The 26989-nt window shown below is 43.1% G+C and overlaps 1 protein-coding gene across 1 annotated transcript in view; it reads left to right on the forward strand.

Annotated features, from left to right (window-relative positions):
• The window catches only part of FBLN2 (fibulin 2), a 669658-nt gene extending 643533 nt beyond the window's left edge, over positions 1–26125 (forward strand). The window contains exons 16-19 of the mRNA XM_078661453.1: positions 5306–5422; positions 8005–8133; positions 10153–10276; positions 25187–26125. Coding sequence (XP_078517579.1) covers positions 5306–5422; positions 8005–8133; positions 10153–10276; positions 25187–25544 — 728 coding nt within the window. The 3' untranslated portion in view covers positions 25545–26125. The remainder of the gene's footprint in view (positions 1–5305; positions 5423–8004; positions 8134–10152; positions 10277–25186) is intronic.
• Positions 26126–26989: the final 864 nt, after the last annotated feature.

Below are 26989 nucleotides of genomic sequence, written 5' to 3' on the forward strand. Positions count from 1 at the left end.
CCAGTGCACAGAAATTACCTACTCGTTACACAGAGCTACTCTTAGCACCCTACCCAATATCCAGTACTTTTCTATCAACTCACAGACTACAAATTAACTGCCCTTACTGCCTTCTACTAATGTGCCTAACTCTGGGATTGTATACCACGTTTTCTCATCGGTATCATTATCGTAGCATACTCGCTGTGAACTAACGCTTAATGTTTCCCTCTTCCCTGCATGCTTAGATGACTTATATTCAGCTTCTCGTGCTTCAGAACTAATTAATAAACGCTTAAGATGCTGATTATTTATATCTTAAGTGCCCGACCCTGGGACTGAGTTGCTATGTATGCATGCTGTAATCATAAGCTGTTTTCATCATCACATACAGGGACGATGCTTGGTCAGTAATATTTGGGCGGGGAGAAATTTAGACTTTCTGACAATCATGCTTGCACATAATGTTTCAATGCATGAGAGGGGCCTCAGGGGCAATGGAAAAGGAAAGGAATGTGGATTGGTAAGAGTACTAAGAGAGAAAACATAATATTTAGAAAAATAACCAATATTTTGAGGACTTTGAAAATAAAGAGTGTATGTACATTTTTGCCTGTGTTTATGTAAACATCCCTGGTGAAATCCGACTGACATCTCTCAATACCTGGATGAAAGCCTCTGTACCCAACTATTTATGAGAAAATACATCTTTTAGGGGGGTGAAACACCCCATACAACCCTCCTGAATCTACGCCTTTGATCACATAGTTCCTCAATGAGTCGTCAAGGTGCTTGCACTGGTCTGCCAGATCAGGTGAAATGAGGTAGTTGAGGAGTGCCTTGATTGGGCACCGATGACATAGGCTCAGATGCTTGACCTGGACATTTAATTAATTAATTAATTAATTATGTGCTTATATAGCGCTGGAATCACTCCCGAAGGGGTACCTCCGCGCTTCGACCGCTGCGAAACCCTTCCTGGCTTCCCTGAGAGATGGTCCCTTAATGGGTATCTCCAGGGTGAGACCAGGCATCCCCAGCGGTCTGGTGGGGCCGTTAGTGAAGATGAGGCAAGCTAGTGCCCAGAGTTGCCGAGTGTGATCGCTGATCAGAGTGGGCACCGAGGCGAGAGAATTATCGAGTCCGCTGACCCTGCTCCAGAAACCTGCCGCGTCGGGAATCGAACCCTGGTCCCGGGCCGTCCTCTGCTCTCGGGTCTGCCGCCTCTAACCAGTGAGCCACACTACTCCACTAGGCAGGGTTGCCTCACTGGTGACCACAGGAGTTGATGAAAATCGAGGTAGGTGTTTAAAGTGTGGTGAGTCCACCCTCCTGATCCTCTTAGATCTGACAGCGGCCTTTGACACCCTTTCTCCCTCAGTTTTAACATCACGGCTGAGGGAGATTGGGGTGCGAGGTGCAGCCCTGGACCTTCTCACGTCTTTCCTCTCCCACCGAGTTCAAAGGGTGAAGCTGGGGGAGTTCCTATCTCCATCCCTTCCTGTGCAATGTGGGGTCCCTCAGGGGTCGGCTCTCAGTCCGACCCTATTTAACATCTATGTGACCCCACTTGCCAGGCTTATTAGATCTTATGGGATGGAGATAGTCTCCTATGCGGATGACACCCAGATCCTTGTCTCTCTCTCCCAGGCTAGCGTCCCTACTGCCTCCAATTTTAGATCTTGTATGGAGGCAGTCGGTCAATGGATGATCTTAAATTCACTCAAATTAAATGGAGAGAAGACGGAGGTGATGGTGTTCGGAGGGAGAGAGGACATATGGTCATCCTGTTGGTGGCCAGACTCACTAGGAGCCTGTCCCACCCCTACATCCTCCGCAAAAAATTTGGGGGTTGTGATTGACCCTTCCCTTGATATGGGTAAGCAGGTCAGCCGAACCATTTCCACCTGTTGGGGCATTATTCATGTCCTGAGGAGGATCAGACATTACTTATCCCTACAGGCAAGGAAACAGCTTGCTGTTGCCCTTATCGGCTCCAGGATGGACTACTGTAATGCGCTGTATGCGGGCATGAACAGGAGCCTACTGCAGCGCTTACAGGTATTTCAGAATGCCGCTGCTAGGTTCGTCTTGGATCTTCCCGGGCGCACCTCCGCTACAGCGGCTAGAAAGCTGCTGCACTGGCTTCCTGTCGAGTCTCGCATTCATTTTAAGACCTTATGTATGACATATAGGGCTTTGGCCAGAAACAGTCCCACTGGTGTGGGATCTATTCTGTCCCGATACACCCCTGCTAGGGATCTGCGGTCCTCGGGCAGACTTCTGCTATCTGCCCCACGTTTCAGGAGAGTGAAATGGGGTGGCAGGGCCTTCTCCACTCTTGCGCCCAAGTGGTGGAATGCTCTTCCTCTGGAAATAAGATCCCTGTCTACTCTTCAGGCTTTTAAAAGGGGTTTAAAAACATACCTCTTTGTGCAAGCGTACCTGCAGTGATGTAGCGTTTTCTTTCTGATCTGTTTTGTTAGGCGCCTTGATGCCTTCGGGTTACTGTTTGCGCGGTATACATTTTATTCAATTCAATTCAATTCAAGTCATGTGTGATGAACTTTCCAGGATAATGCTCCATCCCCATGTGTCCTTTGCACGTTACAATCCTCAAAGGTTCGGCAGCAAACGTAGTGTCCGTTTTCCGCGTCCACTTCTGTTTGTCCAGTATCCAATCTCCTTCTTCGAAAACCTTATCCTGGATGTGTTTTGACGCTGACTGGCATTTATTTTCATTTTGCACTCTGTCCGTCTGTGACATGAAGTTTAACGGCATTCATCGATCGGTCCTATGTCCATTGTGGTAGTTTGGTTGCGATGGCTCTCCCAAATAGCAAGGTTGCAGGACTCTCACCAGTTATGGACTGGGGAGTTGATTGATGTGCACAAAGGGCTTGACACATGGCTTGGTTTAGACCGATTCCTTCGATCCATGCTCGTTAAATTACCCTCTTGAAGGTGCCCATGAACCATTTAGCAACACCATTGGCTTGGGGCCAGAGAGTTGTACTGTTTTGATGCTTGTTTGATAACTGCATGAAGTCTCTCAACAAACTCATTCATCATTTCACCAACCTGTTGTCGTTCTTGGTGAAGATGTACCTTTCATAGTGGACATTCGGCATTGGATTGAACTTGGCATCCAATGCTCCCTTTATCTTTTGGTACTATATTGCATCAGTTTGTGAGACTTTCTTTAGCACTTCTTTCACTCCATCAAGGGAAAAGTTTTTCAAATATTTAAGGAATTTCTTATCTTCTTCTTCTACTGCATCTATGAAGTCATCAAACGTTTTGATCCATGCAGTTCACCTGGCACCGATGTTCAGTTTTATCACAGTGTCAAACGGTGGTGGTGGCTTCAGGAATGTAGCTGCATTGTACTTTACACTCCCTTCCGTCGCAATTGAGAGCACGTGCTGTTCAGGCAGCACTCTTCATGCATGCTTGGACCTGTTTGTCTCGTCCGATTTTGAGGTTGTATAGCACTTCACTCGCTTGTGCCAGTAAGTACGCTTGCCTTTTGTTCTTGGTCATCACTGCCTTTAGTGCTTGTTTTGTATGGATGAAACCTCTGTGTTATGGTGTGGCGCAGATTCTCTTCTTTCAGCCTTATCAGCGGGTTTTAGCTGACTTTTTGAATGTGCTCCTCTGCAGGGCCTTCAACTTCTTCGATGGTTGTGTATGGGTTGGAGTGGGGTTTTGACTCCACATACTCCAACAGAAGACTGCTTTGCATCGAATTGGGGAGCAAGGGCACACACAAGCAGTGTGCTGTACTTTTGCAAACTTTCAGGGAGAGCAGCCTTGTTTCTTTGGGGCAAGTATCCCCTACTCGCTGCTAGTTGTAGCGTCTTCCCCAGCCCTGAGGCAAGCAAATGGGCATGCCAAGCACGGAGCTCTGTAACAGACGTCTTATTTCCTCAGTGTACTATCACACACTGCACGCGTTGCATCATAACTTTTATAACCACACCTTAACACCTCCCAGAAGATTACGTAATTCTGGTTAGCGACAGCCCAGAACCGCAAGGGTCCTAGTGCTCATAATGTCAAGACACGACATAGACAACTGTGGAAATCAGCAGATTGTTAAGTGGTGTAAATATCAGGTTAAGAGTGAGGGCATGGGACTTCATAGGTGAGCAGTAGGGACGCAATCAAAAGTCGTCAAGGCACACAAAGATGGAGCTCTGTCAGTATTCACAAACGATTGTATTAGCTTTTCAAACCCCATTTACACACAACTTTGATCATAAACAAATTGCAATAGTTAATGTTCAAATAATTCGTGAACATTTCCCAAATACCTGCATATTTTCAGTAGTGTTGAGAGAGACTTTTCTTCATATGGAAAAATGCAAGGCAGGCGAAGATACATAGAAATCTACGACTGTGTCCCTTTCGGATACGTGCACCTTAAGACTTTGTGAATCCTAAAACGTGTAGAAATCACACACAACAGCCAGAATCCTGTAATATGCAGATTTTTTCATTTCTTCCTGTATTTGGCCTACTGTGCTTAAAACACTGGATAATTCCGTTAAATAAAGAACAGTAAACATTAATTGTCGATGTAGTGCCATGTTTAAGACATTCATAAAAGTCATAAGATGTCATGTGCAAAATTCAATATAAATCGTGCCATATATTAGTGGAAATCATATGTTGTAGCCTCAATTGAAATACATTATCTTTCTTTTGTTTTGTTTTATTTTGGTGCATATTGTTGTTCTGTTTCTTGGATGCTACATCTGCCCATCGAGTCACATTGTCAAGGTACAGCTAGCACTTACACTGAGCACTTCGAAGTGTGAGGAAAACCAGCCAGAATCATGATCTCAAGCTCATTGCTCAAGGCCGAACTCTTCAGTTTTCAGTTTGGATGACCATTCCACGAAAAGTTCCAATTCCTTTTTGCAGTGATAATGTTTTGTCCAAATACCAGGATAAAATATTGTCATGGACACGGTTTAAGCCAGCAAAAAAGTGCACATACATGTCTGAAACAACTTTGGTGCTTTTTAATTATCTACTTAACTTTTAATTTTAGCTGCCAAGCAGGCAACGGGAAAAATAAAAAAACACAGTGTGACTTGTAGAAAAAAGCATCTTCAATGAGAAGTCTGTATTTTTTTACTACACCAATGTTTTTGATGTTACGAATGTCATCACCAGTGTACCTACCTTCTGTCACAGAAAGGCCCATACCATAACCAAACCTAATTTAAAAAAAATTATGTCATTTCAAATATGTCTTTTGCTAAAACAAGTTTGCATTTTTCATCAGATTTAACATCTTTTGCTTTTCTTATTTCAGATGTGAATGAATGTGAGAGCAATCCATGCAGTCAGGAGTGCGCTAATGTCTACGGCTCCTATCAGTGTTATTGCAGACAAGGCTACCAGCTCGCAGAAGATGGCCATTCTTGCAAGGGTAAAGAGTTCTATTTACTTTCTGTAGTTTACACTCCGCGCAAAACCTTTCAGCAAAAATAAGGAGGCTGTTGAGGGTCAAAGGCTTGGACAAGGAGTCAATGTTTAGATGTCTTTGGAGTTTGTAATGTCATTTTCTCAGGTACTCGCTCATATACTCCAGAAGTAGTTCTTTTTCAGAGATCAAGGGTGGAAACATTCACTTTCCCCTAGAAGGGAAATAATTCATAAGAATATAATATTTTAAATAATTTTGCCATGCACTAAGATGACAACAATGCTTTCTTTCCTCCAGAAAGCCAGCAGTGGCACTCTCCGCGTTTTGTTCCTCACAAAATCTTCTTAAATGTGGAGTACCTCAGTGATCATCCTAAAGCGCTCTTTTGTACATGGCTCTTTTAGTTACTCTGATAGTCATGTGGTATCACCGTAGTATCTTATGCAGATGATACCCAATTGATTCTATCACTGAACAAGAACTTCATTGAATCAGAACAAACATTTAAGGTCAGTTTTAGAAGGATAGTGGAATGGATGAACGACAGCCATCTTAAGTGTAATAAAAATAAAATAAGAGATATTTCTCTATGGAAAATCACCGTTTTTTGTGCCAAGGATTGGTGGTCCATGGATCTCCCATCACCACTGGAGGTCCTACCGTTCGAATTACAATAATGGTAGTCTACACCATGATTCATACTTGATTCTGTGAACGGTCTTTACCTGGGACTACCAACTAGTTTATGATCCATCTGCAGATAGTGCTGAATGCTGCCACATGCATGGTTCTTAAACCCCAACAAACACCCACTAGACCCCACCTAAAAAATCTGCAATGGTTACCTGTGCACAACTGGATTCTTTTTAATTCTCTCATATTTGCAGATAGAGCCTCCTAAGGGACAGGCCCCAAGTATTTAAGGGCCAGATTCAAACACTGTACCACCAAGAGAATCATAAGATCATCTAAGCCAAGCTATGTCATGCCTCAAAGATGAGATTAGTTAGGAGACAGATCCTTGGCATTTTCTGGCCACAAAAGCATTGAACGACCTGCCTGCCCCCTCCCTGATTTATAAACAGTGAGGAGGTGCTCTTCAGGGAACAGATTCAAACTTGGCTGTTTTGCCAAAATTAATTTGCAAAAGTGTTTCAAGTCTTAACTTAAGACAGCACTGTTACTCTCGTGATATGCCAGCTGTGCACTTTATAAATACAGCTCATTCATTCTTTCATTTATTTTTTCACAAATCTAGCACTCACATAGGTGTCACTAGAAAACAGTTTTTTTGACAACAAATTATTAAATCATTTCTGGAAGGATCAAAAAAGATGTAACCTCCATCACAGTTATGGCACCATCTTGGGAATAAAATATTGTTATGGGAGCGTATAAAGCTTCCATTTGAACCAATGCATAACGCAAGACTGAAACACTTTTCAGATTAAAAACAGAGTTCTGATAGCTATTACGTTGAGGTATTGAATTACCAGCACCAGCAACACAAGATTAGATTGATTTGAGAAAAAAAATTTAATTCCCAAGCTTTTTTGCATTTTTATGTAAATCAGACTAGTCAATTAAGATCATTATGCATTTCATGAAGAAAGATGTTTGCATATACAGCAGAACTGTCAGAAAGGTGATTATATACAGTCCTCAGGAGACAAAGACAATCAAAAAATAAGAACAATTATTTGTCGCTCTTGGGCAACAAATATTAAGAACAAAGAAGCTATAGCAACAAGGATATACAAATATTCCAATTGTTCTCTTTATTGACAATGAAGGGTTGAGGATAAGGCCGAGAACACATTCAACAACGATTGAAGGAGCAACCTTGGGATACATGGACAATGTCTCATAACTAACTAAATAAATAATCGAATTGATCCTGCAGCAGGGCTGAATTATGTCAGTAGAACTTGTTGCGTTGGACCCTTCACACTACCACGTCCCGGCCATCCTTCGTAGTCTTGCAATTTAGCTTGATTTCCAGACAAATATAGATACAAAGGAGCCACAACACTCTTATACAAATTGGCGCCAGAGCCCCTTTTTTAGTGGACTGAGTACCTTTTTCTTGGTTGTACCCAATGTCATTTATGGTCAAAGACTGCTGCCATGATCTTTTGTAGCTGCAGTTTTTCCCAGATAGGCATGCCTGCACCTTGGCTTTGGGCTGCGATAAAGGAGTTGTGTTGTAATACACACAGTACAGAGAGGACAGTTGTCGTCCCTGTCTTTATATATCTGCCCCTTGGATTGGAGAACTAGGTCCCACAAATCACTATGGTCTAACTATCTCCCAGCTTTTTTAGACACAGTTTATAATTAAGAGAGATACATTTTGTTAAACGTTCGTAACAGTGGTATATTAATCCCCAATAGTTCCCAAAACATCTTTTTTCCTTACCATCCACATTTATTTAACCTCTTAGTATTGTTTAGCTTATCTGCGTCAGTTTGGTACTTATATTTTAAATTAAACTTCCAAGACCTATGTTTAAAATGCATAGAAAAGCATAAAAGTTTATGCTGCGATGGCTGCAGGACTGTAAACTTTCTGTTTCATTTTGCAGATATTGATGAGTGTGTACAAAGTATCGGCAGTCTTTGTACGTTCCGCTGTGTAAACGTACCAGGAAGTTACCAGTGTGCGTGTCCTGATCATGGCTATACAATGGCGGCCAATGGAAGAAGCTGCAGAGGTAAGGAAAATAAACTAGCTAATTGCATTGTGTTTACATTGGTGAGGTGGAAACGATAGCAACACCAATGCAGAACAAACTTGCCACTAACAAAAGAACATGGCCTAGTGTCAAAAGATACCGGTCGTTTGGTTTGTGTTACTCTATGCTGATGACGAGGTATTGATTTCAAGAATTCCTGTCGGTCTGCAGAGGCTGATGGACGCATTTGCTGACTATATGGAGGAGAGGATGCTAAAGATTACCAGCACTAAGACTTTCACAATGATTTGTGGGATAAAACCCCAGAAATGTAGAACTAATTTCTTTAAAGGCTTCCTGATTGTGAGGGATGACACTTTTAAATATCTAGGTATATCATTTGCTAGCAATGGTTCCTGGGGAAATGATGTACAAAACACAAGATCAAAAATGAGTAGGATTTGCAAGGGTGTATTTAGATTCTCTTGTGAGCTGGGCAGTCGGCCTATAAGATAAATAATTAATATATACAAATCCAAAGCCTTATCAGTTGCCGTGTATAGAGGAGGAATTCAAGGCCTCGCATTGTGCGGCCCGTTGCAGACTGAAGAGAACGTCTTCTTCAAACGGCGGCCAAGTATCCCCTTCTCTACCTCAGCGTATATCACCCACAAAGAGGTCGAGTTAACCTATCTGGAAGATTTACTTACACTTAAGCCAATTTTGCTCTGGCAGTTCATCTGGGCCAAATCTTAAACGTCCTTCACGAGAGCTATTATCATGGACTGCTTAGCACCTGATCATGCTTTTAATATACACTGGCTTGCCAAGATTAATGACATATTTAGGTGGCTATATTTCCACACTCTGATTACATCACCACACATCATCACTTTGCATAAGAATGAAATAAAAACTTTACTCTTAGGCACAAGGGCAGAAAATAGGATGCTTAGCGCAGGTACGAAACATATAGTTGCACTATATATGTCAAACTCCTCTGAGGAAGGTTTTCAGCAGCCATACTTGTCCATAGTATCACAGCCCCGCCATCAATTTATTTGAATAAGGCTGCGGCTTGGTATATCACACTTTTTAGTTGTTTTTTCAGTTATGAAATAGCGACCCATTGATAGGTGTGCTTGTCCATGTGACAATACCTCAAAGCAAAGCACTTTATGCTTTTTTGCCGGATTTATGACAGACTGCAGAGATATTATTTGAAGCCTTTTTTTTATTGCAAATAACAGGGATCATAAGGCTGCCCTAAAATGTGTATGTATTTGACGGGTCCACTGATATGTTTCAGTATTGCCTGATTTATATGGGGCGCTGTTCATATTATGGAAAGTATTGTTCTATAAGCTCTTGTAAGGTCACATGCACTTTATGTTTCATTGCATTGTATTTTAGAAGGATCTGATGAGATAAGTGTAGTTTTTTTTAGCAGATTTGTGCTTTTGGAAACTGAGTGATAGAGATTATGGAGGATTCCAACTTATCATTGGGCCTGTTACTCTGTTTTTAATACTGTCTTATATGTAAATCTGTATTGGAAAGCCTATTCCTCTTTTTCATTATGTGGCCTATTTGCATTTTATGAGTTTTAATATCCAGACTGTTTTTAAATATTTTATCAGGTGTGGTTGTTTCCCTCTTACTGATATATATTTAGAAATGTAGTAGACCAAGGTATATACTACAATTTCGATGATGATTGCTGATGAAGTGCCATTTAATGTTTTCTTGTCATGCGTTAAATACATTTTAAACCTGTACTTTTATGGTCAAACAATATTGAGCCTAAGATTTTTTTTTTTATCCAACCGAGTCTTTTTTGTCTTGACCATAATCTATGTCAACTGGCAGAAAGGTATGTAGAACTATGTATTGGAAGCAATAGAATATGGAGCTAAATATGTGATATTAAATAATAATGATTTTATATATTTGAATGAGAGTGTCCTTTTTGATTCACAATAAATGTTCTAGATAATGACAAATGTTTTCTCCTTTATATGTAACAAATATTTATGTGTTCTTTTGTTTTCTCTTCAGACATTGATGAATGTTCTATAGGATCCCACAACTGTTCATCGGGGGAGTCTTGCTACAACATACAGGGCAGTTACAGATGTCTATCATTTGTGTGTCCTGATAACTACAGAAAAGTAGCAGACATGTAAGTGTGTACTCCTCCATTACTGAAATAAGAAAAATGTGTATTACAGGACTACACAACATGTCTGTGTTGTTATAATTCCTTTAAGTTTAATTTTCAAAGTTTCTTACCATGGTAAATATTAAACCTCAGCAGAGAAAGATGGTAGTCTTCAACCACCAACATTTCCTTTTTGGTAGATTTAGAGTTAACTTCAAAATCTCCCCTTGTATCATGCCTCTGCCCAACCTCACATTGCAGAGTTGTGAAACCGGTGTCAGTCACTTCCATTTTATAAGTTGGTATTTGGATTGATGCCCCTCAACACATCCTCCCTACTCCCTGTGTGACTACCTTTTTTCAATCCCAGTGAAGGAGGAGGCAGCTCTCTAGTGATTCATCCTCATTGAAAGAGGTGGTGGTGAGATCTCCCACCAGACTATCTCAGACCCCAAAGCCTTCATTCATATCTTGCATAGTATCTGGTGTTGTAAGATATGACTAAGTGATACCTCGAGGGGAAGAAAGATGCAAGCCTCCAACATATCTATAGAGAATAACATATTCAAGCAGAATTTAGGATAGCAGGAGCTGAACCATAAAATGAATGGACTCTGCCAAACCTGTGAGTCATATCCTATTTAGATGTTTAGCAACCTCAGGTTTCTGATGGCAGAGATCCAGCTAACTGCCATTGGAATCCATTGACCTGGCAGCCCATTTGCAACAAGGTTGATCGGTCAGAGTGGTGTATGCCAGCCCTATTTAGGGTCCAGCATCAACAACTGGGGGAAAAGGAGAAAAATGACCTAACAAACCCCTTGAATGTGAGGGAGTTTTTTTTTGTTCTTCGGAAACAAACAACAATATTGGGAGGAGAGCTTGGTCTGAAAATCAAAAAAATATTCAAAGTAGGCAGCAATATAATGCCAGCCTGCTCAGAATTCAGCTTTGTTAAAAGTGCATCCTGTGCACTGGTGGGTGTACTTTCTGCTGGGGAGGAGGAGGTGGTGAGGGACTCTGCTTGCTCTGAAGGTAGGTGGGCCTCAAAATGAGGTTTTAAATCTAAAAATAAGCGAGCTGAACCATCTCCTGATCTGGGAGGCAAGAGGAGGTGACAAATCTTGGCAACAGTTGCTTCCATAAAGTTGTGTGTTAACAGACATACGCTTTCACTAATTAACTTTTTGTCTAATTAGAACCTCTGTATTTCTTAATCCCTATTGCAACTCAGTTTAGAAATAGCACCGGCTACATTTGTAAGTCTTAACCTACCTAGGCCCCACATGCAATTCAGTAGTCAATAGAGGGTATTTACAAGAAGACCTCTGTTCTTGAAAATAAACCACATGGGGATACAGACAGATGCTTGGAAATGGCGAAATTGGATTGCAGTGCACAGGCCTCCCAAATAATTGATCACCCTGCTAGTAGTGCAAACCTAAACAGCCATTAGCCCTGAAAGTAGTCTTGGAGGATGATAAACTGTTTTGATCTTTTGCAGCCGGCCGTCCAATACTCCTCTATTCGAATAAATAAACAATTATAGAACTGTTTTAAGTTACCCAACACAATGGTACTAAAGTTCTGTGAAGCTTGGTCAGAAAATGGAACTTGGTACCTGAATTGACAATTTCAATTGAGCTCTTAGATAAAGCAAGGATTACACTGATTCATGTTGTTGTTTTTACACTACTTTTCCACTTTGTCTAAAGCTCTTTGTCCAGATCATAAGAGTTCAAATTGTGCTTCTCGTCTGCTTTCACTTGGTATTCTGTTTTTATCAACCTTTTATCTGTTTGCCTGCTGGACTACCAATGTAGAAACAAGCATTGGCAAAGCTACTAGGTCTTGCTTTAGGAATGTAGTAAGATTGTTATTTTTTAATTTTTTATTGCAAGAATATATCATAAACTTGAAATGAAGAAAAAACAGACAACATGCCATAGCCTAAAGTTGGTGGCCATGTGCCTGTAAAAAAAATGTTAAATGTAAAAGTAAATTAACGATCACATATAATTTTAATAGAGCAATACGGGTCCTTCCAAGCGAGCAGGCAACCTTAGAACAGATAAAAAAATCCTTTTAAGTTTTTGTGCACATCTGCCGCGGTCCATGCAGGTACCAGTGGTGGGGTGACGGGCCAAGTCAGAGGGGATTTCGAGGGATGATGCAGAGGGAAAATTAAATAAATAATTAATTTTCCCTCGCATCGTCCCTCAAAATCCCCCCTTACCTGGCCCAACACTGTTACCTGCAGGGACCGTGGCTGGTGCACATTACAGAAAAATATGATTCTTTATTTTTGCACAGAGAAGGTACTATTGGCTTTGAATTACTAGCAACTCGAGGATGTAGTAAAATATACATAGATGACATAAAAACACGATAATGAATGGAAAGAAAAAAGCAGTACCAGAGCAGAGTATTAGTCTACCAGTCCTGGCACTGAAAAAGACATATTTTTTACGTAGATGTGAACATAATGCTGCCATCACAGTGCAAGACAACCATTGGCTAAAGCTGGTTTAAACAAACAAAAAAGCGCCCAAGAGTCAAGAACAATTAACACTTTGTACTAAAGGTAAGACGGAAAACTTCAAAAGAAAGTGAAAGGGTTTCAGGAATAGAAATAAGACCTCTAGACCCTTATAGGTATTAAAGGATACCCATCAGTAGCCATCCTGTACCGCCCTATTCATCATTTGGGCTTCCTCGTATTCTCTATCGTAAGTAATCACCCAAATGGAGTAGATGTATATCTCCCGTAGGTTGGTATGGGCAGGATAGAGAGAAAAAAACAGGGTATAGATGTTGTGACTACTGAATTTGCAGTGCAAATAGTGTTGTGAAAAAAGAAATATCTAGCGTGTAACAATTAAAATTGGAGAGAATGGGAGAAGAAAACAATTTTAATGGTGTCTTTCATTCGTCCAAATGTTAAAAACAGTGCAAAATAGCAGTATGTAACAAATATCTGCTATATCTAGTATATGGTCGACATGTTTCAACAGACTAATGGACACAAGTGTCCTCTGCCTTCATCAGGACCTGTAGATAGGTGTTTTATATAGCCACTGCAAAGTTAGGTGAATAAATCAAAGAAATATAAATGAATCAAAACCATATCACCTGAATCACTAGGTGTAGTTTATTTCCACCTCCTGACGTAGGAATTTTGCTGGAGAAAGATATCAGTCATAAATGAAGAACAAAGAAAAGAAAGATACACAAAAAGACACATCATAGGTAACATATCAATCATTAGTATCCATCACGTCACCCATGTAGTGTATCCAACACTAATGTCCCCTGAGAATGATTCCCAGGGGAACTCATACCTCTTACCTAGTGTGCAGGAGGGATTTCCCTCACCTCACCTGGTTGCAGCTCAGGTAGAAGGAGCACCACGCTGAAAAGGCAGAAATTATGTATAGACTTAGCGAATGTCCTTACATCACATTCTGTACCTCATATATGCATGTTAAAAAACGAAAAAGCGAAAAAACGAAAAAGGAAAAAAACGCTCTTTAGGACATGATTAGTTAGACTGACGGGTTTTGGCATATCAATATCTAGAAGTGCCCATTCATCCTACGTGGCTCAAAGCCACGTTCAATGTATTAATGTTTGAATAGGGTGTTTGCCTGTCTTGCCTCCGATTTTGAGCTTGTCCTCCTCTGAAGGGGTGAGGGGTAGGCTGGTTTTAGTATGGGGGCTAACTTGATGCCCCAGATCTTGAATTGCTCTGCTTCTGCTGCAATGGACTCCGCGACATTGTTAGAAGACCAGGTGGTTCTGGTCCCCTCCGGGCTGTTTGGATTTGCGGGGGGCAAGAATTCAACCGAGATTAAGTCCTTAGTGCTTAACCCCTCCAGACTGGGAATATGTTCCATTAGTTTGAGAATGTTGCCACGGTTGAGCGTGTCGTGCTGCCCTTGTGACTTATATTCCGGAAGAAAGACCTGCGTCTCTGTTGTTTGTTTGGTGCTTCCTGCCTCCTTGAATTGTTGAGTGATGTTCTTGAGTTAGTGACGCATGACCTGTGTGAGGTTCGCGAGGTACCGGGATAGAGCCTTCACCTGGCATATTGGCGGTAATTGTTGATGCTTTGAATGAAGGTGTTTGGTTTAGTGTTGTTCGTGTTTCGGATGGCCATTTTACTTGGGGACGCTCAGTCTGATTAGAAACAGGGTGATTAGTTAAGTCCGATGTCTCTGTAACATGGGCTTCATGAGTTTGGCTTAGCATTGGGCCAAGTTTTCCGTTCCTGTCCCCCACCTCAGAATTTGGACTGAGTGGATGTTTCCTAACATCTATTGATGGTGAGTCTTGGTTGGTAGTTAGTTCTGATGTTCCCCTTTCCATTTGGAGAGGAGGCTCCTTGCTTTGCAGTGTTGAGATTCCTGCTTGATCCTCGGAGGCTCTTGCTGTCTTGTTCTTGGCACAGTTTGGCAATATAGGGTGGTTGATCTTTGCTGCCGCCTCTCTTAATCCCTCTGTTTGTTCCGTTTGGTCTCTTGTCGGAGGTCCTTGGGACCCTTGCCCTTCTTGATTCGGCTGACTGCTGTTTATTTTGTGCTGCTGCCGATGTGAGCCTAAGGGCAAGTGGTTTTCGCTATCTATGAGGTTAGCTTTGTTTGTGTTATCCCAAAATCTCTCCTTTGTGTCATAGAAGATGGGGAAGTGTTTAGACGTGGATGTTTCAGTTTTTTGCTTACGCCCTTTTATTTTTTGTTGATGTCGCTGTTTGGCGTTGAGTTTTTGCGAGTGCTCCTGTCCCGTATGGGTTGTCTCTTCGTTTACGGGTGTGGAATGGGTGGTTGGCTCTGCTGCGGTTCTGGGTGCTTCGCTCCTGATGTCTCCTGCTTCAGAGTTGGTGGTACCAATTTCTTTAATTGCATATCCTCTGTGTAGAGTCTTCATGTCTCCTATTAAATCAGTTAGCATTGAGGGCAGTGAGGCTACTTTGTCTAATGCCTGACTGCAATTGCAGCTCAGATAGGTATTTGATTGTGCTCTCAGAATCAGGTTGTTTAGGTTGCCTAGCTTGTCGTCAATGCCAGCTGTGAAGACTGCCAGTGTATTGAGAAGATTAAGTTGAAGCTCCATTTTCTCTGATTGGTATTGCAGGGTATCTACTGCTAGTTGGATTGTATTTAGCAGTGAATTCCACATTCCGATGTTTTGTTCCTTTCTTCGCTCATTCTCTTTAGAGTCCTTGCCGGGCATGTTTAAGTTGTTGGCTGCCAAGGGTGAGTCAGGGGCATGAGTCTCTTTGTGATCAGGTGTGTGAGTGGCTAGCATATCTTCCCATTCTTGTGTATTGAGATAGGACACTAGTGCCCTTGCTTTGACTTTGCTGCTGGAATTGTGGGAACTTGCAGCCTCCCTGCCAGAGGCGCTTCTTGCTAAGTTGAGGGTTTCCTGATCTGTAGTTGGTAGAGCGCGTTCAACCGTTGGGTGAGACTTGATGAGTGTGATATGGGTATGGCTCATGGGTTGCAAGTCTGGCTCCGGGCATGGTGCTGAATTATTTGCTGGTGCCGGCGCTGGTGTCTGTAGGCCTGCCCCGGAAGCCCCTTTAGTGGTGCAACTGTCTAATTTGTCAGCTGGTTTTTGCGCTAAAATGAGTTTCTCATTCAGGTTGACTTTAAGATCATCTAGTGGGGGTGATAAGATGTTTTTCCCGGCTGCAAAGAGCCAAGCCAGCTGGATGAGCGTGCAAAATCTTCTTGTTGAAGACAACGGAATTAGAAGGCTTCCCTCTTTCGCTTGTGGTCTCCAGAGGAGTGCTAGTGTTCCCGTGCCCCGAGGTGCTGCCCTGCGCAGGATCCGACGAGAGGCCCCCTTGGGGCGACGGGCCTTCGGGTTCAAGCAGTGGTGGTGAAGAGCGTGCTAGTCCCAAGACAGCGGGAAGCAGTGGTGTTTGCAGTCCGGACAGGTGTCCGTTGCTCGAGAATATAGCTGCACCCGCATCCTTTAGGAATTCAGACTTTGTATATATTTTGGGCTGATAGAGTTTTTTAGCCATTTGTGATATGCTTGCTACGGTCTATGGTATTAGGACCGTTGGAGGACCTTGTTCTGTTGTATTACAGCTCAGCCCCAATGCCTGCTCTGAAGTAGAGAGGTTCGGCTCCGTGCCGGTGGTCGAGTTTGCGCTCGTTTTCCTTTTCTTTTTCTTGTGCCCTTTCCCATTTCCCAGTTTTTCGTTAGTTTTTGCTGTGGGCTTTGGTTTAACTTCCAGGGGCCCCCTGACCTTGCCTGACCTCATGTCGTTAGTAGCGATGATGGTAGGCTCGCTGATTTTCTGTCCATAAGTTGAAGGTGCCGTCCCGCTCTCTCTCTCTGGAGCAGCTATCGCCTCTCTCTCCTCTCCTGGAAAACGTGGACTAGCACCCGCCGGGTTGAGCGCGCTGAGACAATGCAACGAGGGCGGTAGGAGCCGTTTGGGAGCTCCCGCGCCTGAGACTCTCTAGCAGGTGTAGCTGCTGATGTGTGGGTGTAGCGGAGATCACGGGAGAGGGCTGGTTGTGTGTGGCCTTGCAGAGAAGCTTGCTGGCTGGATGTGAGCGGGCTGTGTTTTGAGCGGAGCGGAGCACGCAAAGAGGCCGTAGGTCAGTCAGACCTAGTCGGACTGCCTGTCAGACCCCCCCGGGCTCTTACTTAGCGGCGCCTCTACCGGTGCTCGCGCTTGTAGACTCGCCTCTGGAAGACCTTGTGCCTCGCCGATGGACGATGGTCGATGATCGATGAAGGTGAGTGGGGATGATAGGTAAAAGAGATTCCAGGTGCGTGGTCTCACCTTTTATCCCCTCTCCGCCTCTTCTCCTCAGTGCCGAACGAATGAGCACAGTGGAGCGAAGCGAAGCAACTGCCGAAGTCCCGGAGTCCCGGAATCCCGGGTCCAGGGACCTGAGTTGCAGGGCTTGTAGCGAGCGGAGAAGAGCCCCCAGGTGGCGCCAGATGGCGCCGGCGAAGACAGCAAGCAACAGCAAGCAACCGCAACCCGCAGTCCCCGCTCACCTTCCTGCTCCTCGCTTCTCCAGGCTCCAGGCTCACTCACTCACTCGCTGAATCTCCCGCTGCTTTCAGCCTGTTTTAGCCCCTGGCATCGGAAGAAGACAGGCTGAGGACCGGGCTTGGGTCAGAGCATCCCGTAGCCCCTGCGCCCGCTGCTCCCGATTGCCCTCAGACATTGTAATCACTTTCCAGGTGGGCGGGCCCGGACCAGGACAGGCTGGGGCGGGCTGGAGCGCCTAGAGCGGCGCGATCGGCCTGGACCCGCCTGGACCCACCGCTCGGACCCGCGGCTCACTAACAGCCCCTGGCGGCCCCTACGGAGCTGGCTCTCGAGCGGGGAGATGCAGGCGGGCGGGTACCGGACTTCAGATGATAATGAAAGCCGGTGGCAGTGAAAACCGGTGCAAGTCGCGGCGCGGCTTGATGAAAGCTCTCGGCTCCGCGGTCCGGGTCCGCGGTGTGGTTTCTGCTGCGGACTCTCTCCTGTTGGCGTGTGACGTCACGAACAGCACAATCAGGGCAGACCGTAACGTGACGTGATGGATACTATTGATTGATATATTACATATGATGTGTCTTTTTGTGTATCTTTCTTTTCTTTGTTCTTCATTTATGACGGATATCTTTCTCCAGCACAATTCCTACGTCAGGAGGTAGAAATAAACTACACCTAGTGATTCAGGTGATATGGTTTTGATTCATTTATATTTCTTTAATTTATTCACCTAACTTTGCAGTGGCTATATAAAACACCTATCTACAGGTCTTGATGAAGGCAGAGGACACTTGTGTCCATTAGTCTGCTGAAACATGTCGACCATATACTAGATATAGCAGATATTTGTTACATACTGCTATTTTGCACTGTTTTTAATATTTGGACGAATGAGAGACACAATTAAAATTGTTTTCTTCTCCCATTCTCTCCAATTTTAATTGTCACACACTAGATATTTCTTTTTTCACAACACTATTTGCACTGCAAATTCAGTAGTCACAACATCTATACCCTGTTTTTTTCTCTCTATCCCGCCCATACCAACCTACGGGAGATATACATCTACTCCCTTTGGGTGATTACTTACGATAGAGAATACGAGGAAGCCCAAATGATAAATAGGGCGGTACAGGATGGCTACTGATGGGTATCCTTTAATACCTATAAGGGTCTAGAAGTCTTATTTCTATCCCTGAAAGCCTTTCACTTCCTTTTGGAGTTTTCCGTCTTACTTTTAGTACAAAGTGTTAATTGTTCTTGACCCTTGGGCGCTTTTTTGTTTGCTTAGTATCTTGTCGTGGGGGATGCTACCCAAGAGGTCTTTAAATATGCCCTTGGACCCTAAATAAATAAGTTGTTTTGTATAAAGCTGGTTTACCCATTGCCCCATGCTGTATGCAGTGGTGGGCGAAAGCAAAACGTTAATCACAGCTAAACAGACCTTTGGACGAAGAGGGTTGACCCTATGCTGTTCTATGCGTGTATGTATGCATTTTTTTCACTTACGATTTTTTCATTACAAGAGGCTAAAGAAACAGTAAAGATGTATCTAGGCCAGACATAAAAAGAATCACTTAGGTATAACCCAACGGATTATTGGAGCAGTTGGTCATTTGCTTGTGGGTGGCGAAAGCTCCATGATTTTAAGTATTCATTTGAATTTTAATGTGAATGTAATTTATAAAGCGCAAAACTCATCCCCGGGGGCGTCTTGGCGCTACAGAAAGGGGGTGTAGGTGTAAAACTGTGAGAAAGAAATCTATCTTGCAGGGAATCAACTGCCTCTTAGTCTTGTGAGAAAAGCTAGGTCTTCAACTACTTTCTAAAGATGAGTAAGGAGGATGCAGTGTTTAGTGCCAGTGGTAGACTATTCCAGAGCCCTGCAGTCGCCCTAAAAAAGCTCTTTCCACCCCAGGTGGTCTTCCAAAAATGGGAGACAGTCAGGTTCTTGGCAGAACCTGAATGGAGAGTCCTCCCTGGGACATACCATGCGAGCTTGTCCTTGAAACAGCCTGGTCCCGATCCATACAGTGATTTGTAGGCCAAACAGAGAGCCTTTAACTTACACCATTTTCTGACTGGTAGCCAGTGAAGTTTCCTGATGCCTTCTTTGGCAGATTCATATTTTGGTATTTTAAAATGGAAGTGTGGAGCTGTATTCTGCAGTCTGGAGCCTCTTCCTGGGACCTACTTCAAGATAAAATTATAGACTGTTGCAGTAGTCAATCCTCGAGAGTACCAGGACGATCATCAGAGTGAGCCACAGCATCATAACACACCACAACTGTATGGCACCCATGCACCACATAATTATATCCAGTGCTAGATAGACAGATAGACAGATAGACAGATAGACAGATAGACAGGTAGACAGATAGACAGATAGATAGATAGATAGATAGATAGATAGATAGATAGATAGATAGATAGATAGATAGATAGATAGATAGATAGATAGATAGATAGATAGATTTATTTTAACAAATTAGGCACTGCTTGTACCCTGTCCATATTTCTATTTTTGTCTAACTTTCTTTAAATATATGTTGCTGTGATCGTAAACTAAAGATGCAAAAATGTTTTGTGTTGAACGTTTCACTGGTTAAGACTTTACTCGCTTTGTCAGTCCTTGGCTGTAGAGTGCACAAGTATCAAACACACCTTTACTTTTACGGGTTTCAGCAGTTATTTAATGTTTATTTTATTGAGATAAATATGTGAGCGAACGTGACCGCCTCCCTTCAGGTGATTTTGGACACATTTTCCAGTCTTGGGGTTTTGTGGTTGTTGTAGTCTCGTTTTGCTTCCATTAAAGTAAAGTAATTAAAATTGCACACCTGAAAAAAAGGTTCTGTAGGTGAAAAGTTCAATAGTGTCCATACTGTCCCAGAGCAAGGTAGTCACCATAATATGGGCCCATGGTGTGGCTAATTAACAAAATATTTTCAGTGTCACAACTTACCCTTTATTTCGTTTGGACTATTCTATTTTCTGGCATGTTATCCAGGGGAGGAGGTGGGGGATGATTATCAAACGAATGATCTCAGAGCATGCAGCTGTGTGACAAGTCTCAGGTTCCTAGGCCAGACCATACACTTCACACAATGCTCCCTTGATTCGTGTTTTATACAAGCTGTCTGGTTACATATTAGGACTATTTGTCTATAGGGCAAGCATGCATACACTTACGTCATTCACACTGGTTTTATAGTTGGAGTAGAAATAACAAGGCGCTTCTAAATATAGTTCATGCACAGCACTAGGGTCTGCTATTCAGTTTGTAAACACATTCAGTGCAGTGTGACTACTGATATGGGCAAGCAGTGTTTCCCACACCAAAAGACCAAGCTTAGTAGAGGCATTTTCTGGAGAAGTTGGTAAAAGTAGAATTGTTAGTACTGCACAGTCCGTTCTGAACCCCCAGCTCTAGCTTAAAGCTACTTGTGCATTATTCTATAAATTCACCAGAGAGCAGGACAGAACTGCAAGGAGAATGAGGCAGGGCAGTAAAAATCTGAAACCTTAGAAAGGATGACAACCATGGTGCAGCTAGCACCCCTACACTCCCTCTCACCCCTCTCTCCTGCCTTTATCGCTCCTCTGGATCTACTGTGTCTCCAAATTCTTATCTTGGTCCTGTTTTCTTTTGCAGACTTGACCACAGTGCTTTATTTGTAACACCCATGAGAACAGCCGAATACAAAGGCTCTCTAGCCTTGATCCAACCTCATGTCCCTTTCTACACTTCTACACCCTATACTTACAGTCTCTTTATCTCACTCTTGCCAGTTCTCGTTTATCCATCCTTTCTACCCATGCCATTCTTTTTCCATCTTTCTTTTCCTCTATCTTTCTCCTTTTTCTACCTATCACTCGCTTTCTCTTAGTCAAAGAATGATGATGAAATATAAGTCCAGATCCCCAAAAATAACTGCCATCGCCCTGCACCTCCGGCCATCTTCACAAATTAAGCACTGCTTCTCCCCACCCTTGCTACTCCACTGTATTTGTATGTTTAGTTCTCGTTCAGGGCACTGCATGGTTGTTGTGCTACACTGACAAGTTATTTTCTTCGGTTTCCTATGGAAAAGGCTAGGCCGTCGATGGCATTGGGATTCTGTTTTAGTAAATGTAGCAGTTAAATCTACTGAAATAAAGACGAATGTGATGGAATAAACCTGCACAATCAGAACAAGGTCTTATGACTGAGGCAGTTAGAACTACTGCATAGAATCATAGTCTATTCCAATGAGACATGGGTCTGAAAAGAGGGGTTGAGAGTCCAGTGGATGCAGGCATAGCTCATGGTTGGCATGGCGGGCGCTGGGGGGTTGCGGGAGAGGTCGCGGGTGTTTTGCAAGAAGGTGAATATAAAAAAATAATAATAATAAAATTAACTTACGTTGCATCCGAGTCCCGCATATCTTCTCCTTCTCTCCTCGTGGAACTCAAGGAACAGGAAGCACAGAAGCCCCCACTGACCAATCAGAACGCTGCAATGAGGCATTGTGATTGGTAAGCACCCAGGCTCCCCTGACCAATCACAATGCTGCAGTGCAGCGCTGTGATTGGTCTGAGCATCCAGGTTGGACGCTCAGCCAGGGAATGGAGACCTGGGCATGTTCTCCATGCAAGCTGTAATGCAGCCTGCATGGAGAAGGGGGAAAGTGCGCATGACTGGTTTGGGCTGACCAAACAGTCCTTGCGCACTTAGAGTGGGCAAACCACTCCAACCCTGCCCTGCTTCGGGTGATTGGTCTGAGCATCCAGGTTGGACGCTCAGCCAGGGAATGGAGACCTGGGCATGTTCTCCATGCAAGCTGTAATGCAGCCTGCATGGAGAAGGGGGAAAGTGTGCATGACTGGTTTGGGCTGACCAAACAGTCCTTGCGCACTTAAGAGTGGGCAAACCACTCCAACCCTGCCCTGCTTCGAGAGCAGAGCAGCCCCGCCCCCCGGCAAAGCAGCACGAAGCATAAAATGATAATAACTCAAAGTTATTATCATTTTATGTTTCTACTTCACACTGCTTAAAAGCAGTAGGGTGATGTTCCTCCGCCATAGAGGAGTAGCCGCCACTGTGAGAGTCGGATACAGAAGGGGGCTTCAAATGTGAAAAGAGTAGGGTTAAGAGAGAATCACACACTACGAAGAAAAGGGTCAGGTAGAAATGTGAAAGGATAAGAAGACCTATTTGAACAGGGCGGGTTAGAGACACGGAAAAGCTCTGCACTGCTGAAATGAGGATAGATAAATAAAATATTAGTAACAGATAAGAACTGTCAAACACATCTTGTATGTCAGGTGCAGCATTAAATGGGTCCACTTTTCAGCACAAAAAGTCCTTTGTGCTGCTTTGCATCGCTTTCCGAGCTGGGGACTCCACAGGGAATATTTTACATCTGCTCCTGAAAGTTCGGAGGCATTCCTCATCCATTAATATACCCCTGGGCCCCGCCACCACTCCCCTGCAGGAGGAAACCATCATTAGATCCCAGTTTTATCCAAAAAAGTTAAAACACTGCAGGTTTTGAAATATGTCCTCGCATCGACTGAAATTGATCGAAGGTCCAGTGGATTGGCCCTCTTTACCAAGTGGCAAGTGAATTCATTTGCCAGTGGCAGCACCCCTGTGACCTTATCGGCCTTCTGCATACCTGGAGCCTTCGATAGCCCACTGTCAGTGACCTGGTTCTGACATCTTGAGCCTGCCTTTGTTTTTCATAGATGGAAAGATAGAAATATAATATTTAAAGCTATCATTTGAGTATAATTTTAATAATCCAAGAGATTTCTTGAGCCATTGACATAATTTGTATTTATTGCATGTATGAGGGTTACTCAGTAACCTGGCTCTGAAAGATTGCTAGGACTGGGGGACAGACACCCACATGTCTAGTGCAACACCTGCAGCCAGTAAATGGTTTAATGTTAAACAACTCTTCACATGCTGAGTCTTGAAAGCATACACAAATACATACAGGTTAAAGCAAAACTACATGTCCCATAAGGCAGGGTTCTGTTGGGTAAAAGGTCTGGCCTGCCTGGCGGTATAACCCATGGCCTCCAGTAATTTGGAAATAGTGCGGTCATATATCAGTATCCCCTCTTAAATATTTGCAGACTTGTACCTGACAGGACGGCAGGACTGTAGAGAGGTAGTCATATCACCTGGATAAAACTAAAATTGTTGAATAATAGTCAGTCACGTGACAGGCATGTCACTGAAAAATGTGCAGTACTGGGCGTAGGCACGTCAGTATCATCTCTGAAAAGCTGTAGATGCAGAATATGGCATCTAAAGGAATGATAGAGTTGTGGCATAGTCAGCATAGACCCAAGCATACTGAAACATTTGAATCCCTTTCCCAGCACTACTGCGTCACATAATCAAAATTAAATAAAGATTAAAACCATAACAGGGATATTCGTAGAACCTGCAATGCCATCCTGAGGGTTCTTATGGTATAATTCAGAGTTTGTGTTGACAAACTCAATTGTACTACTCCATTGATCAACTTAAAAGGATGAAATACTGAGTAGACCTACTGGGGCTTGACCCTGCGACTGTGGGGTTACAAACAGATCTCTGCAGTGGGTGAGAGCATTGAACCACTTAAGACCAGCACAAGTTTAATACAGTAATTTCGTCAAATTTAAAAGATGCACCTTAAATAGACATTTTACTTCTATTAAGAGATACAAGTGGAAGCAAAGATCATCCGGGTGTAGTAATTTTACTACCTTACTCCAACAGTCAGATAAGTGGTAATTTACAGAGTTTTCAAGCCTCAAGAATGGAACTCCTAACAGATCATAGCCCCGGTAAAATAGGATCAATGTAGAGCCGGACATTCCCTCTGCTCCCAATGGACAGTGGAGTGGATCGCAAAGGAAAGGCTAACTACTAACTGGTGCACAAACCACCATCTGCAGAAAAAATAATACATACAATACAGAGGAATTCTGAGAAGATCATTAAAATTCCATACGTAAAAGAAATTCCAATAAATCATAATACACCACGCACAGGTGGAGCGTAAAATCCAACACAGCAGTGAAATTCAAGGTTTACAGTGTAGCAGTGGCCATTTCGTGTATTTTTTTTTACTGCTTTTTGTGTAGTTTTTTTGTTGTTCTCTACTGAAAGTGAAGAGAGATGGGGCAACATTTTTACACTTAAACCGGCAAAAAAATGTTTTGCTGTAAATAAAGATCTGATTTAACCATTGGAGGTCTTTACTCTGTCCATCGAAATGGTGGAATACATTATATCTGCCACCCTTATAGACAGAAGCTCTCTATATTTTGAGTTCAACGCCGGCCCAGCAGTGATCTCTTCTCATTGAAAGTTTGGTGCGGGTCTGCCATCTTTTAGGCGGCCACGCACTGAGCTTTTCTGTGTTTCAAAAAAAACTCCCCAAGCGGGAGTTTCTTTTTGAAAACGAAAGACCCAGCCATGCCCTGGGAATTTTCTCCCAGGGTGTGGGGGTCATTATTTTTTTTTTTCTGTTTGTTACCACGAGGACAGAAAAAAAGGACTTTAGATCTTCTGCTTTAAACAGTAAGGGTAATCTAATACCTTACTCTGACGTCCCCTACTCCATCACACAATTGGAGTACATTTTCTGACAGTGATGCCAGTGAGGGCGCCACTGCCAAAAAACGGATGGCCCGCCCAACTCCAAATAGAGTGGGCAGACCAAGGGGTTAGTCGAACAGGTACTTGGTCACATTTGTGATCGAGAACCATCATGCCAAGAGTCCTCAGACGGATCAATCTATTCAAGGTACCATTAACCGATATTGCCGCTTCATGCATATGCTTGCCCTATGAACTGTAGGCTGGTGGATTGTCTAGCTACCTAACTCAATTGTCTCACATATATTCTTCTGCTTTCTCTTAGGAGGTGTGAACGAATCAACTGCATGAACTACATGGATTGCCAGAACACTCCTGTGCGAATCACGTACTATACTCTAACCTTCCCAAGCAACATTGTGGTGCCGTCGCATATTTTCCGCATTGGACCCTCACCGGCTTACGCCGGAGACAACATTATACTCACAATCACCAAAGGAAATGAGGAAAACTACTTCAGCACCAGAAAGCTGAACCAGTACACCGGCATCGTCTTCCTCCAGCGGCAGATCAAGGAGCCCAAGGACTTCTTATTAGACGTAGAAATGAAGTTGTGGCGTCAAGGGACGTACACAACCTTTCTAGCCAAGATGCATGTATTTATCACTGATCAGGCTCTGTGAGGCTCTAAAAGCCCGAAGCAATGGTGCTATGCTTTCTAATATTTTGCGAAGATTTATTTCAGTGGACATGGTATTTAATATTTCTTGCATTCGTATTATTTTTATAACTATGCTTATGACGATATTTGTATGTAAATTAACTTAAGTTTACTTATTTTCAAGTGGGCCTGTTTTCGTTCTTAAATATTTGAAACTTATTGAAATCCTCCTCCATGCCAGCATTGCCTTTATTTTTTCTTTTCATTTGATTATAAAATCATGCCCACAAAGAAGTAAAGCTTCAAGTTTGTGGTTAATTTGGTAGACAGAGGAACGTTCTAGCTAATGATGCGAGCAGGCACTAAGGCTTGATTTGGGTTTTACTTTCCAGTGCAAATCTTGACTTGTGCAGGAAAGTAGCTTGTGCTACGTTGTGTAGAGGGGGAAGCCCATGAGTGGTATATGTGTGTTCCCATGCAAAATCCATGGGTGGCTTCCTATGGATTTTGATGCAAAACTGTATCTACTAAAAAAGTAGACAAGGCGTTGCACCAAAAATGTATGCCTCCTCGAGAGAGGCATAAGGGGTGAGAATAGTTTGAGAGAATCTACAACCACACTCAAAGTTAGAAAATATTAAAACTACGCCTCCTCGAGACAGGCATAAGGTGTGAGAATAGCTTGAGAGAATAAACAACCACACTCAAAGTTAGAAAATATTAAAACTATCTCTAAAAATAATATTTGATACTGGAAAGTATCCTTCAAGTACTAAACCTATGTTAGGCATCATGCAAACACCCATGCACTAAGGTGCAAGGCGGTGTGCATGGCGAAACTCAGACTAAAGTGAACCAGCGCAGGGGATGACAGCAGCATTGTCATCCCTTAATAGATATGGTGCGGTCCTGCAGTCTCCCTACATTGTGTGAATGTAGTAAATTTAGCCCTACATTTCCTTGAAGCCCACTGAGTTTGGAAGTGTGCGTCGGATGCCATCCACCTGCAAGGATGGGACACAGTGATCTATTCATCATATAGTGACACTAGTCCTCTCCAACGGGTGGGCCTACGTATTTCCTCCCCACCACCCTGTTGTGCAAAAGATGGCCATAGCCCAGGGGACTGGACAAGGTTCTGGCCTTTTTCTCTATCTATCCTGATGAGGAGTGATTACTTTGTGTAATATATTCCTACCAGGGATTTCCACCTGGTGGATCACATAATTACTCAACAAAGCAGGTGGGGATTTTTGTTACTAGGGCTATGCATGTCTAATAGAGTCAATTAGGAGGACACATCAATGATACAGACTTTCTTAAACCCTTAACTAGGGTAAAAACGCTATTCAAATCTTTTTAGAAACATTTTTTATACCTGTTCCTATGTTCTCTATTAAATTAGTTGTTGAAACCACTTGTGCATCTCAAGCCATCATAGGTTTATAGTGGCATACAAGCCAATGC

The sequence above is a fragment of the Lissotriton helveticus genome, chromosome 9 (assembly GCF_964261635.1).
Source record: "Lissotriton helveticus chromosome 9, aLisHel1.1, whole genome shotgun sequence".
Taxonomy (NCBI): domain Eukaryota; kingdom Metazoa; phylum Chordata; class Amphibia; order Caudata; family Salamandridae; genus Lissotriton; species Lissotriton helveticus.